The 15920-nt window shown below is 39.9% G+C and overlaps 1 protein-coding gene across 17 annotated transcripts in view; it reads left to right on the top strand.

Moving 5' to 3' along the window:
- DTNA (dystrobrevin alpha) overlaps positions 1 to 15920 on the top strand; it is a 137783-nt gene that overhangs the window by 45861 nt on the left and 76002 nt on the right. For all 17 annotated transcript variants that reach the window (XM_046024777.1, XM_046024782.1, XM_046024783.1 and 14 more), the window contains exons 4-5: positions 2519 to 2732; positions 13423 to 13508. In XM_046024777.1, coding sequence (XP_045880733.1) covers positions 2519 to 2732; positions 13423 to 13508 — 300 coding nt within the window. The remainder of the gene's footprint in view (positions 1 to 2518; positions 2733 to 13422; positions 13509 to 15920) is intronic.

The raw sequence follows: 15920 nt of genomic DNA on the forward strand, positions 1-15920 counted from the left end.
CCCCTCATCGGGCTCCCTGCTTGGTCCTGCTTCTCCCTCTTCCACTCTACCTACTTTTGTTCCCTCTCTTGCTGTGTCTCTCTCTGTCAAATAAATAAGGTCTTTGAAAAAAAAAAAACAAAAACAAATAATTTCCTTGTTGTGTGATATACAGAAAAAATAACAAATTTGCCATCACATAAATCTGAATTGCTCCAAATCTAATAAACATTTAAGTATTTCAGTTAGAAAGTGATTTGCATTCTTCTGTCCCAAATCAGAGATATGCTACAAAGTTGTGTTTGTTTGGTTTTGGGTTTGTTTTTTTTTTACATGATTTACATTGTTCATTTGTTCAAGTGTAATATACTGTCTCGGTGTATCAGGCACTCCCACTATTGACTTCGTGATTTTTTTCCCATTTAAGAAATACCATCCCCGGCGAACCATAAGAGACTATAAACAACCTGAGGGTTTTGAAGGGACGGGGGTGGGAGGTTGGGGGAACCAGGTGGTGGGTAATAGGGAGGGCACGTATTGCATGGAGCACTGGGTGTTGTGCAAAAACAATGAATACTGTTATGCTGAAAAAATAAATAACTAAATTTAAAAAATTAAAAAAAAAAAAAAAGAAATACCATCCCTGCTTTGTAGATGAGGAAAATAAAGCTCCAAGTCTTTGAGGTTAGGAGGGCATGTACTTGGAGGAGGAGAGCCATGTTTGGACGTAGGTCTTCAGACTTCAAGTCCAGTGTTCATTGGAAGATTCCCAAGTGCAGAAGTTCAATATAGGTTAGTGTTGTTTTTTAAATATAGTGTTATACATGAGCAAAGAGGTAGGCAACTACAACTTGGGAGTTGGGAGGAAAGCACATATGGAGTGCTCATTTCTCGGGAACTGAAACATAAGTACGTATTTCACTGAGAAAGACAACACATTTGTTTTCAAATGCAAAGGTGTCATGAAAAGTGAACCTTAAATTTGGTGTCATCGTAGAGAAACTGGAATTCTCATACCTTGTTGTTGTGGATGGAAAATAGTACAACTATGTTGGGAAACACTTCGGAAGTTTCTCAAAAATTAAACGTACACTGACCATACCACCTAGCCACTTCATTTCCAAATAATTTACCAATAGAAATGGAAGCGCATGTCAATACGAATATTTGCACAAGATTGTTCATAGCAACTTCATTTATGATCACCCAAAACTGAAACAACCCAAGTGTTCATCAGCAGGTGAATTGATAACCAAATTGTGACCTATCCATACAAAAGAGTACTGCTCAACAATATAAAGGAAGAAACTATTGTTACATGCAACAATAGGGATGAGTTTCAAGATAATTATACCAAGTAAAAGAATCCAGACCCCTCCCCCCAAAAAAGAGTACATACTGTATAATTCCAGCTATTTAAAGTTCTAGAAAAGCATCTTGGAAGCTCTATCTGTGGTTGCCTGGGACGGGAAGTGGGAGGAAACTTTTGGGCTGATGGAGATGTTCACTGTCTTGATTGTGGCGATGATTTCTGGAATGTTATAACAAAACCTCAGCACAAACAGGGAAGAAAGAGAAATGAAATTCTCGATATCCTAGTGAAACTAACCATGACTTCAGCTTGGTGAGCTACTCAATAATATAAGCCAAAGAACTGTTTGTTCTTGACCAGGTTAGTCAAGGGATCTGTGATTAAGTTCTGCTGCTGTCTTTTAGAGATTACTTTTCCTTTTTCCCCTGCCTCTCTTCCTGCCTTCCTTAACTTTCTCCCCTTTATTTCAAGTCTTATACTATGAAAAGTATATAAATAAATGAAAATATTTTAAACAAATGCAGTTTCGGTATCTTTTCAAACTAGAATTTGAGTGTGGTTTGCTCTTTCTTTTAAGGGGTCAGTGTGTGCCTTGGAAAAATGCTTTCAAGACAGATAGACTTGTTAATTTTAATCACAAGTGCTGTATACTTCAAAGTTGCTAAGAAACTAGATCATAAATGTTCTCACCACAGAAAAAGAAATGGTAATTATGGGACATGACGTGTTCGCTAATGCTACGGTGGTGATCACGTTGCAATACAGAAATGTATCAAAATCAACATATCATACACCTTACACTTACACTTACATGATGTTGTATGTCAGATACATCTCAGTCTTTTTAAAAAGTCAGAGAGACGTGGATTTGAATGCCAGTTTTGCCGTCCACTGGCCTGGGACCTTGGCATTTGTCAGTTAACTTCCCTCCGTTTCTCACACAAAACATAAAGATTGTAGCTGTATTTTAAAGGGTCATTTTGAAGATTGGCAATAACCATCTGCTGTGGTTTTCAGGAAATGATTTTCTTGCTATTATACACTTCAAGTCTTTGAGCTCTTCTTTGTCTATGTACATTTACTGTGTCGACCCCTACAGAAGTCGATCCCGTGTTGAAGGCTGTGAGGGGCCTCGACAAAACTGGACGGACGGTACGTGTAAAATAATGAACTTACCTTTCCCTGCATTTTGGGCTGATGTGTTCCCTCTGCTTTAATTGTGTGTAGTGCACCTGGTGGACATTTGGAACGTCATAGAAGCATTGCGGGAAAATGCTCTGAACAACCTGGACCCGAACATAGAACTCAGTGTAGCCCGCTTGGAGGCCGTGCTGTCCACCATTTTCTACCAGCTCAACAAACGGATGCCAACCACTCACCAAATCCAGGTGGAGCAGTCCATCAGCCTCCTGCTTAACTTCCTGCTGGCGGCCTTTGACCCGTAAGCTCTCTCTCCGGATATCTGTTCCTCTCCACATGTTTGGTCTCTCCTTCCTCTTGTCCTTCTTGGTCTTTCTTCCAAGTAATTTTCTGCAAGTAACCAACCACCTCTTTTTTTCTTGACCAGATACTTATCTCAATAAAGTCGCTCTGTGTGTAACGTCCATTTCAAATGCTCTGGAGAAAAACTAGGGAGTAAAATAGAGCATAGGAAGTTGAGGACAGTGGTATTTTCTACACTGACCTTTATTTAACTCATCCCACGCTTCCTAGAAGCTATGGTTGTCGGAAAGTGTGGCATGATGGCATGCCTATGGAGCAGTTCAATGAAGCATAAAGTGGGAGGATGTTTTTAACTCTCTTCTTTGCAGATTGTCTAAGACAGTGTTTTTGAGGTGTCATAACAAGACCCGAGAGCAAACAAACAGAAATTGACAAGAATTTCCTGACCAGCCTGGTGAAAGTAACCATGACTTGCATTATGGGATCCGTCAATAATGTGCCATCTAAAGCCATGTCATGCCATCCACACAAGAGTTGAAACTCAGCCTCATTATCTTATAATTTCCTCTCATAGAATCAGAGGATTTCAGAGCTGGCTGAAATATTAAAGATTGTTCTTCCAAATCTCTCATTTTACAGATGAAAGACCTGAAGCACAAAGAGCCTGTGGCTTGTCCAGTGTCTCTCGACTGGTTAGGGGCAGAGTAAGGATTTAGGTATTCAGCTAAGATTTCTTTTCCAAGGCACATGTGGCAGCCTCGTGAAGTGTAAAAACTCCCCTGAATTACTTTATCAGCCTAAGATTTCCAAAGGTCTTTTGCTGATAGCCTCTAGTCTAGATATAGTATCAACATCTCCACTTTCACTACTGGTTTTGAATATTAAAAAGGAAAATTGCTAACTTGACCTTTCAGCGATTGCATTTTAAGACTCTCAAAAGATTTTACTTAGTCTCATTGTCTGGCCAATGCCTGGGAATGTTGAAGCCGGGCGCTGGAGATGTTCCAGCCTGGCTAATGTTATTATGCTACTCATAAAAGTCACCAGCTGTCACTTTACAGCCCAGAGTGGTAGCAGAATTATTTGTGCTCAGTTTGACCAGTGTAGATTATTGTCTCAGGATGTTTATATTTTGAGTAATTCTCGAGTTGAAATAAACAGTTCTAAAATAAGCAGTCCAGCTTGATAGATCCCATGCTTAGCCTATGTGGACTTCAGAACTAATGTACTGCTTTGGCCTAATCACTGTGGTAACCGAGTGGCAGTCAAGTAGGGGAGGCTATGGTTCCACATGACAGGTGACAGAATGGAACCAGGCTATGGAATGACTCTAAGGACATTTCCATCCTGCCCCCTTGACAAGAGCATAGAAGCTTCCAGACTCGCTGCTGATGTCTTCAGGGCACTTATTTGTTTTAAGTGGAACAATGGAAAATATAAAAAGAGAACTAAAATTCTTGCCCAATCTTAGAGTATTCTTGAAGGATTCATAAGGGCTCAAAGGTAAAAAATAATTTGTATCCACTCCATAAGTACAGAAATGGGGCCAGATTAACAATAAGGAAGGGAGATTTTATGAAATACATGAGAGATATGATATATACATATCTTATATTTTATATGATACAATATACTGTACCTCAATATTTCTCATGTCTTGAGAAATATACAACAGACCATTCCTCAATACTTCTCATGTCTTGAAAAATATAAAATAGAGTTAGTTTTTCATTTCTGTTTGGAAATATTGGGAAGATCACTTTGAAAAAAATGACCTGCATATATTCTCTAAACAGCTACTGATAATTAGTTCAAGACTGATGAATGCTAAGCTTATGGACTATCCCAAGGTAAGGAAACATTGACATGAATGTTCAAATGGAATTATTTGTTTGGCTCTTCCTCTTCTTACAGATAAAAAGGCCCTGTTGTATACTTCCAATAATCTCATTGTAATAGATTTTTTTAAACATCCGCAAGGAGAAATCTCATTTTACAGACCTACAGACACATCCACGTAGAGACCCCCGTCTACAGACACTTCTGCCTTCTCTCTCTTGGCATAGCAAATGAGTATAGGCAGTTCTGCGGATACTCACATTTCCATCTGATGGCTTTTGAAATTCTAGACGGTGTGAGATGTGTGCCATAAGGAAGCATCACTAACTGGGAAGAGAATAGAACTGGAAATATTCACTTAGAAGTGAATGTAAGAAGAGAAACTTAAGAATAAAATGAATGTTCAATTCCATTTCTTATAATAGTCAACTCCTATTTCTCCAAAGAGATCCAGTGTGGAAATCTGGTGTCACTTCCCACCACCTATCCCATGACAGAACCCAAGTGTTTAAGGGAGCCTTCTGCATGTTGGTAGATGTGAATGAGCCCTAGTACATCAAAGATAGGTTGTTGCTATTATAGAATCACTGAAACATTTGGGAGATTTTCTCTCATTTGTGGTAATTTAAATGAACCTATAAAAACCAGGGGGAAAAGCTCTAAAATAAAAATTAAATCCTGCATTCTAAAGAGGTCATCTATATACATTTTTTAAAAAAAGAAAGACAGTATAGTGATTTAAGTTTCATGGAGAATGAGAATAAGAAATTGCATTCAGAGAAACTTGGTCATTGTTTTAGTAGTGCCTTAAAATTCACCAGACCCAGTGAGGCGGAGTCTGCCATGACAATGTTAACTTGAAACCAGGTTCAAAGCCCATTGCGCTTGGCTGTGGCCCTGAGAGCCAGACTTGCCTTCTCACAGCAAAGTTCCCCAAAAGAGCACTCCTTCCTTCTCTCCCCAAAGAAACACCTTGCTCTCAGTTTTCACACGGGCATGCTTACTGCAGACCACGGTCAGGCTTCTGGTTCTAAGTTGTCTCCGCCAAGTCAGCCTCTTAGGAGGTAGAGAGTGTGTAGCTTCATATGCAGGATGATTTCTAGAATGTTAGGACCTAGCATGTGTGCCCAGTGGCTCTACTTGTCATTCTGTCTCTGAATAGTCAGGCTCTTGAGTCTAGAAGATTTTTGTTCTTCCTGACTTCCCTTCTAAAAATGGCTGTTCCTAGCAGGAGTCAAGCTGCCATCGATTACCAGCCAACTGCTAACAGATCTTTCCACCCCAGACACTGTCTTCTCCAGGGTCCTTAAGAAAATGGACTGATACACCTGGGAAGAGTGGGAAACGAGGTGTCAGAATTAGGGAGCAGGGACTGAAAGGGAAGAAGGATATTGGGAAACAGCCTGAGCCTGTCTCTCCATCCTGTCCCTTTCTTCTGCACACCTCAGGAATGAGCCTACTGCCTTCCCTTATTTGCTGACCACCTAGCAGCAGCTTTTCTTCTCACCGTTACTGTTATTTTTAAGGAAATAGAAAGTAACAACAGTAAAACAACACGGCAGCAAGTTACAAGATGACAATATTTTTTTTTCAACAGCTTTATGGAGGGATCATTGTGATCTTGATATTAATTCTTAGAAGTCTATAGTGGCCTTCTGGGGTGGGGGGGGTTGGTGGTGGTCACAGAACTGGTCCACTGGGAAGCCCTTCCCCTCTCCTGGCTGAGCTGACTCCTACTGGCCCCGACCCCACTGTTCCTCACACATGAATCCACTCTTCTGTTATGGTGCATTCTTACTGTGTGTATGACCGCCCCCCACAAACTACTGCCGAGCGGGATCGTGTCTCTTTACATGCACAGCCCTGAGACAGTATCCAGCTCAGAATGAACTTGTGAATGAATGAATGAATGAATGAAGATCAATGATTGACTTTTCTTAGCTCATCACTCTGATTTCTTCTCATTCTTTTTCTGAAATCAAGTCCTCCTAAATCTCTAGTAGCTTACCAAGACTAGTGAGTCCAACTTTGCCTGACACCTAGGTTCATAACCTCTATTTTTACTTCTGCTCCACAGAAGAAAATCAGATGTCTATAACTAATGTGGGGGTATCCTATTTTCACCAAAAAACGTCAACGTGGTTCTCTTACTCTCTTCTTACTTCCCTGGGAAACATGAACAACTTCAGTCTGTTGACTTCATCTCTTTTCAGTTCACTAGAATCTTCCTGTTTAGGGAAGGTCCTTCTCAGGTAGATTATGTGATAGTGGCCTTGTTTTTAGCAAATATTGTTTTCACATCTATTCAGTGATATGAATATCATGGTAGGACGATGATAAATATTAAAAGGAACAGGGACATTCCTATGATGTCAAGCTATATTATTAACACCACTTCTCCAATGATAGTAATAATATACTAATTGTAATAACAGCTAATGTATTGTCAGCATTATCTGTGTGCCAACAATCCTCCCAGTCTGACACAGTGTGATTACAGGTGAGATGAGTGGGGAAAAAAAAATCCTTTGTTTCAGGCATCAGGATATGTTCAGCTCTACTCATGTTTTCTGTTTCTTTTTTCTTAATGAGAATTAATGTACATCCCCCCCACCCCAGACCTACCTGCTTTTTCAGGATATTTTTATCAGGCTCACATTCCTCACCTTTCCAGTTTTCTGTTATTTAGACAATCTGACAGAGCGTATGTGAGGGAAATATTTGGATTTAACTTTTATTACGTTGTAGATTTCGAGTCAGTTTTATGACAGTCATCCAGAACTCCAAATCTGTCGTATAATAGTCTTTCACAGGGAATACAAAATCCTGGTATTTTCCTCTCTGCTTGATGTATTGCACCTTGCTGAGCCATTTGAACATCCATTCCCACTGCTGAGCCCCCCTGCCCCACCCCCCGGCGCTACGAAAGGTACCAACGGCGCTATTTCAGACGCATGGATGTAGAATATTCTGGAACTCTGCCAAAACCCTTCTGCCTTTTGAGTTTTAAAGATGATTTTGATGTTTAATGCAGGACGTACTACAAGTACGTGGCCCTTTCTCAGTGCACCAATGAAAGGTATCGTTCACATTTGAGGCTGTGAGGATGTGTGAGAGCAAAGAAAGAAGAGGTCTATAAAACCAAATGTTCTCTTTTCCTTTTACTATCTATGGCCAAAACTAGATATTTAACATAGTATTTGCCTGGTGATTCTTTTTTCTTACTAAGTCTTAAATTCAAGATTTCCACAGAACATTCTCCTCTAATCACTAAAATTTTGTTTTAGTAGAAAAGAATTTGTTCCAAGATTTTCTACATGTCACTAAAATAGGACTACAGGACTTCTTTTTCAAAGAAGTTCCACAATTGTAGATAAAATGAACAGCCTTCATGTCACTCACCTTTATGTCAGACTTAGACTTGGTGTGAGTGGCAAATGGAATTTCATAGGTGTAAAGTTCTGGCCCCTACCATTCTGGAGAAACTCCTGGCAAACTCACATGGTGAGGTGTTATGAAGAATTCTTTTCCCAAATGTTTTGCTAACATGAAGGGGAGCCCAAAGAGATGCCACAGCCCACTGAGGGATTTCCGTCGGTTCACATGTTAACTTCACTTACCCAAAAAACAAGAGTAATCATAGATGTGAACACTTCAAAAATCAAGGTGTCACACAAGTGCACAATCTAAAATTAAGGACCGTAAGGTCAATTTTTGTAATTTCACCCCAAAACTTAGCATTTCTCAATATAAAACTTAAGTGGTAGATCAAAATTTCTTTCCACATGTACATGTATTTATTTAATTAACATGTCTTAAGAGTTTGCTTTGCGCTAACTGCCATGCACCTTAGGCTGGGGATGAAAGACAAGAAAGGTGAGATCCCCACCCTTTTAAAAATGTGTATTAAAAGTAACTGGTTTTGACTCGTTTTATCCAACAGACTATGAGCTAACTTGGGGGGTGGGAGCCATACTTTATTCACCTTTCTAGCCCCAACCTGTAAGGCATTGTCAATAAATATCTGTTGAGTTACAAAATCAGTGATCCATATGAACAAAATATTCCCAGGTAAAGACATGAGTTATGATAGAGGCATGTTGTGAAAGCCAGAGGAGGAAACAGTTTTCTCAGTTAATTAAGCCACCAAAATGTGTGAGAAAGAGCAATTTGAGTTCTATGCTCATCAAAATGCTTACCAAATGTTTTTGTGAAATGTGTTGGTATAAGGAGAGTTTCTCGTTTTAGTACTCTTAAATAGAAAAATAATTCCTCCAGCCTGTTCCAAAAAGAATCAGTCAGAATTCAAATCCATTTTCAAGGACTTAAAATTTATCATGGAATTCTATCATTTCAAACAGGAAACTCGCTTGGCAACTTGGAGAAAATTTATATTCTGTCCCGAATTCAGCCTAGCCTCCCAAACCTATCAATATCGATTTGTTGTTTTCCCTTCTTGTCAAAAGCAGATTTTCTCTCCCAGACAACTTTTCCTTGAACCCAAAACCTTCTTAGTTCAAAGAAATCAGTTTGTCTCTGTGAGGTCATGAAAAAGCCCAGTGTAATGCAGTTTACTCACTTTTTATTATGATGAGTTAAATTTATGTTTTTAAGACAGAGACTCTACAAATCTTTGCATGTATTTTAACCAAAGGGTAAGTGCTTTCTGGTTTCCATTTTTAATCAGTCACCTCTTCGGAAAATTTGAAAATTTTCAGAGTGAGAAAACAAAGTATAAGGGAAATAAAAGATTTAAGGAAACACTGACTTATGAAGCAATTTCAGTTTATACTTTTGCTAATTTTTTTGATAATCTTAAATACCCTTTAAGGTATTAATTATATACTGGTATAGCAATTTAAGCGAGTGGTTTTTGACCTCAAGCTAGAACTGGAAAGTGAAGTGTGCATTGGCAAGAGCTTCAGGATAACTGGCCTAAAAAATAGGATATATTCCATTTTGCCAAAATCCAAATAGTGGGAAAAAAGAGGAAAGCGATGGATTATGCATTGTGTTCTTGCCCCACATTGAAAGGGAAAATATTAAAATAAGTACAATTTTTACTTTATATATAAATAAAATAAATTTAAGAAAAAAAATGATAGGCTAATAGTAAATTTCACTTTAATTCGCTCGCTGTGCCTCTTACACTCCTGAAGAATCAGCTAGCAACTTTTGCTCGCAAAGAACAGCTCACGTGATCCTGTCATTGATTCTAAGTCACCGCCCACCCTGGAAGTGGACGGTCCTGATGGATACTCTGGTCTCCTGCGTGCAGTATTCTCAAACACAGCTGGCTGTGCTCCGTCTTTCTTTAGGTGACGCTCAGAACTGCACGTGAACTTGGAGATGCGCTGCCAAAGCGTTTCGTAAAAACAAGGCGAGAGCATAGACTTTTTCTAGCGCTCTTCCTGGTGTTGCCGTTCCAAGGGTGTTTGGCCTGCAGCATTAGAGACAGTCCATGTTTTTCATCCTCAGCACTCTTTGGCCGGTCCGCTTCCGGAGTTGTGGCCAATGGCCAACATTCCATACGTGCCGTTTGACTGCTTTACTCCTAGAGGCATTGCGTGTGCAGACTCATTTTGGAACAATATGTTTCTTTCCTGCTCCTTTGCACAAAACTCCTGGGAGCTTCCTGTGATCCATCCTCATGAGCTTGACTTTCCACTTTCTAGATACTTAAAGGATTTCCCAAACTGTTCACGGATCAAATGGCCCTGGTCAGGGATGACTCCCAATGAGAACAACTCTTGTACTGTTCCCTTTGGGATAGACCAACGATTCCCCACTCCTTGCTTCCTTTGTTAATGCCACTTCTTTTATCACCAAAAAATAATAATAATAGTAATAATAATAATAAGGACCCTGATCCCAAGATGAACTTAAGTAATGGCTTTTGGTATGGAATCTTGTTGAAGTCCCTTAGAAAATCTTTCTCCTCACCCCCCACCCCCACCTGTCTTCATCCTGTTAGGTCTACTGAAGATGTTCTTTAAAAAGACCCACGTGTATTTAAGTCCTGTTGGCCTTTTCCACTGTGGAGTCATTCATCTCCAGTCACTCCCTAAATTCCTTCAAGGTTTATCCCGGGCTGAGCAAGGTCTAAACTCACCCAGCAGTGGTGTGCTTCCCGAGATCTGCATTCCCGCATACCCTCTGAATCCTTCTTAGTGACAAGGGTCACCTTTGCAATCTGGCACGCTGGCTTGCATAACAATACATTCCAGTGGCCTAATTTCACCCTTGAGTTCCTGCAAAACTCTCATTGAGCTGCCCTCCACTTGGTGATTTATCTAGATTTATTATGTCAATTTGGCAGAATAGCTCTGATACAATCACTCCTGGATGTAATAGCATTAATCTTGCATTTCCAAGAACAATACAGAACTGGCGATCTCCCTGTGATCTTCTTCATTAAAAGCTAAGGTTTAAGAATTCATTTGTGAGCTATCATTTCATCCTGTGGAGAACTCTCGGTGCCAGCATTTTCTGTGCTCCATCCTCTTTCGTGAGTTAAATTGTTCTCTCCGATTCCTTGAAAGAAACTTGTATTGCTCTTAAAGTCTCACATATAATGTTCCTCAATTTCTCTGAGTCATGAAGACTACTTTATCACTTCATTGCTCCTCTTCTTCCACACTTGGTAGATTTCCCTGTTCTCACAATTTGAACCATGTTTCAGCCAAGGAAAGGGAACTAATTATTTCCTAAAATAAAATTTTTGATAATTTTGGTTATCCATGCCCTTGGGAATACAGTGCACATGGAATAATTTTGAATGAGGTTTTTTGTTTTTGTTTTTTTACAAAATCATTGAATTTTTCTTATAGCTACCTGCTCTAAAATTAGCAACTAAGTGAGGGGTCATCCAAATTCTAGGGGCATCTGTTCTAATGATTAGTAATCATTAATTAACATAAGAAATATATTGTTCACTAATTCTGGGGAAGACTAAGTGAAAGGCACTAGGAATTCAACAAATTGAGAAGATATGGTGTCTGTCCCCAAGGATGTCACAGTGTGGGGTCACATTACATGCAGACATGTAAATAAACAAATTAAGGACACTCAGTGAGATAGGAGGTGAAAGTGGAGAGCAGAGTATTTGCCTGCACATTTCAGAGCCAGGTGAGTGATGATACTGAGCTGAGTCTTGATGAATAGGTAGGAGAGAGGGTCCTGGGCAAAGGGGGTAGGAAGGGCAGGGGCATTAAATGTGGGACTGGGGAGTGGAGTTTAACAGAATTGGTAGCAGGTGAGACTGGAGAGCACAGGTGAAGTCATAACCATATCCTGTAGGCAAACAGGCAATCCGAGATTTAAATAATGAAATAATATAGTTGAATCTGTGATGTGAGTGTGCAAGCAGAGAGGTCATTTAAGAAGTGACGACAGTGTTCACGCAAGAGCTGGTGAGGCAATGGCAGTTCAAGTGGAAAGCAGGGAATAGGTCTAACATACAGGTAGGAGGTATAGTTGAGTCCCTCAAACATTTATTCAGGTGGTGGGGAATTAAGGAAGAGAACGAAGTCAAGGGTAACCCCTTCCCGGGGATTAATTTTTGGGTAACTAGGTACGTGGTAAGTCAGATAACCAGAAGCAGGTTAGTAGTGGGTTGGTCTGAGTATGATGGGAACGCTTTGTGAAGAGCACGAGTTCTACTTTGAACATATTTGGTTTGACATGAGGTATCCAAGGGAAGATTATTTCTCATAAGTAAGTATATAGATCTGGTGCTTAGGCTTAGAAAGATAAATGGGAGAGGAACTAGCATAGGGCTCAGTCACTTACATTCTGACTGGCTGTATTTGAGGTCCTATGCTGAGTATGACAGCAACAAGGATGAATGACAAATGATCTATGTCTCTGGAGTCCAGTAATGAACAAAGACACAATTATTTATTATATCTTATTCTCCTAATGTGTCATATATATGGACCTTATTCATATAAATGATTTATTCTATATACTAAACCCTTATCAATACTGATTTTTCTTACCTTTCAGCCCCATTATTATTTTGAATAACTCCTTTGATCATTCTTAAGAATAGCAACTATCAAAGAAATGAATTACTAATGGGATACACTTTCTAATTCCAAGGACACAAGAATAAACAGTTTATCCTAGCTGGAAAATCATTTAGCTGAAATATTACACTCGTTACAGTGTGCCCTTTATATCCCATTATATCCCATTTTGTGAAGGACAAGTTAGTTATACTTCCTGAATCAATGAAGATTTGGCAGATGTAGTGTCATTTAGGTTGAAGGAGCTCTAACAGAGCTCTTCCTTTTTTGCCCCTTTAAAATATCAGCTCTCTTTGAAAAGTAAATGTATCACATACACACAGTCAGTTTGTGGGTCGGAAATGGCGGGTGAAAAAAAACTGTGATGGAAAATTCCCCATAGTTACTCTAACAAAATTCGGGAATTCTCTGACCAAAAAAAAACTTCTTTCTGAAACCTTATTTAAACAAGTTATAGAGACTGTGGAATCATCATGCATAAAATTATTTTATGAAACCCAGGATGAAAATCATGTTCCATAATTGTAATCTGTGGCTAAATAGTACATATCCCTCTAGATGCCAGTTTATGCTCTGAGCAAGTGACATATACAAACAATAACTTGAAGGTTCTGCTCTCTTGAAACGAGGAAACATTGAATAGACAGCTTTTCAGAAATTTGTGTTGAATTGTATTCATGGTCTTTTCTAAAATGGTTATGTTCACATAATGTATGCAGTTACAGTGTCCTATGATTTCTACAGAACAGAAAATGTCAGATCTCATTACTGAAAGTTTTCCAAATGACATCTTTTTTTTTTCCTCTTATCATTAAACAGGGAAGGCCATGGTAAAATTTCAGTATTTGCTGTCAAAATGGCTTTAGCCACGTTGTGTGGAGGGAAGATCATGGACAAATTAAGATGTAAGTTATTCTTGGCATCTCTCTCTGCTCATCCCTCCCCTGTACTCCCGTGTCCTGCTGCCCATTTTACTTTCATCATTTATGAGAGTTGTTTGAAATAGAATCTTCATGGATCTTTGGATTTTATCACAGAAATATTTTCATATTAGATAAATGTTAATGATATGAATGTTTTCTTTCTACTTATGGATTATTATTAGCTATAGCCTGTTGAGCATCACCAACTAGACTTCTTATAATATTAAAGTAAGATGTATAGTCTTTCAAGTTCATTGCTCTCTACAGCCTTACAGGTGTAAGTCCATCTTCATAGGGATGTGAAGGCCATGTTGGGCAACATTTCTTTTTTTTTTTTTTTTAAGATTTTAAAATTTAAAATTTTTAAGATTTATTTATTTGACAGAGAGAAATCACAAGAGAGGCAGGCAGAGAGAGAGGAAGGGAAACAGGCTCTCCGCTAAGCGGAGAGCCCGATGCGGGACTCGATCCCAGGACCCTGAGCTGAGATCATGACCTGAGCTGAAGGCAGCGGCTTAACCCACTGAGCCACCCAGGCGCCCGCAACCTTTCTTTATTATGTAATATACATTTCTTCATTTTTCTTAGCCAGTGCTGTTCAAATCACTGGGAAATCCAAAGGTTCCCAAGTAGATAGTGCCGGGGTATAGGCATTAGAATTGCACAGAAACACTACAGACTGAGAATTAACTGGATTCCTATAAAAATGTGATAGCTAAGGTGCATTGGGTGATTGTGGGCCCTTTATGTACATTTTGTGACCAAATGTGGTAGTTCTTTAACCAAGAAAACATGAGAGTTTTGTTTGTTTCAGGTAAAGAAGCTGAGACTCAGAGAGGTAGAATGAATTAAATATAGCTAAGGCGGTACCAGAACCCGACTTTTTTCTCTACACCAGTGGTTCGGAAATTTTGGTGTATATGTAGAATCATCCAGAAGGCTTTTGAAACCATAGATTTCTGGGTCCCACTCCCAGTGTTTTCGTTTCAGAAGACCTAGCATGAGAGATGGGCAAGAATTTTCATTTTCAACTGTTTTTAATGATGTATATGCTGCTGTTTAAAAGAAAAATTTCCCCTTACCTTTTCCCTTACCTTAAATGTGGTGAGTTCGGGTTATAAGGCTGTGTGGAGAAGAGCACTGTCGTGAGAATCAGGAACCCAGATTGCAAGCCCAGCTATGTGACTAATTCGCTGAGTTACCCTGTGGAAGTTACTCTACTTCCTTAGTCTTTCCTTTCCATCTTTATCCCAAATTTGGGGATTTTGTTAGATACCCAGAGGGTCCCTTCCAGCTCTACTCATCTGTGACTCACAGGCTGCAGGCACTTTTCTCACTTGCTGCCTGTCAGCTTCGGAGTGTGATCTCTTTCGCAAACAAAGGGAAAAGGAACGAAGATACAGGGGGAGGGAAAAAAAGAAACAAACCTCTTTGTTCCTCTGGAATTTCCCCAGACATACTCCAAAACAGAGTTATGTCCCTGGACCGGTAGATGAGTGGAAGGCACATGGAAACCCCACAAGCATACATCCCCCCTCACTTTGGAAACCTCCTTCCGCGGACCAGCCAAATGCATTTCAGATTCAGAGAAGCCCAAGCAGGCTTTATAAGGGAGAGTTTAGTTTCTCTTTAGTTCGCTTGAAAGGTATTTTTAAAATTAAAAACTATCTGCCCGAGTGCTTGAGTGAGGATAATAACTAAATGAGAAGGTGGTGGGACCAATGTCCTTGTTCAAAACATAGCTTCGGAGTAATCCGTGAGGCATTTCCTCTAGGTTTAGGCTGGGAGGAGAAAGTTGAGCAAAACAAAGCAGGGCAGAGGAGGAAACTCTACCGGGCCTTGTGTGCTGACCTCGTGTGACAGTTGGCCACTTACGCTGAGGGCATTAGATACATGGCTTGTTTTTAAGTCTTGAGAATCATTTCCAAATACTTACTCAATGTTGCACTAATAGGGACTGGATAAAAGGATTCCATATTAAAATAAGTTTCAGGAAAACCAAGAGAACCAGTTTTCTCACCTTCCTGGGGGTCCTTGGAGACTTTCATGAACCAAGCTAATTCCATGCCATCAAGGACCACAGTGCTTTCCATCTTTCCATTCAGGCTTCAATGGTATCGGATTTTCTCTCTCTCCTGGGAGAAGGGGTCTGGCAGTCTCGGGAGTCACATCTCACTCCAGAAGCCCCCAGCCAGTTAGTGTCATTGCCTAGGGCTGCATCAGTCACTGGTAACAAGAAAGGAATGCCCATGATAGTCATGGAGGAACCTGCTCCCGCCTGCTGGGCTGGGAAATGGCACTGCTTTCTCTTCTTAGCCCAGGGAGAATTTGGGGGCCCGTAAAGACCAAGGGAATGGTTGTTAGGTCAGCACGGAACCATGTCTGCAGAGTTAT

This window comes from Meles meles, chromosome 12 (genome assembly GCF_922984935.1).
Source record: "Meles meles chromosome 12, mMelMel3.1 paternal haplotype, whole genome shotgun sequence".
Taxonomy (NCBI): Eukaryota; Metazoa; Chordata; class Mammalia; order Carnivora; family Mustelidae; genus Meles; species Meles meles.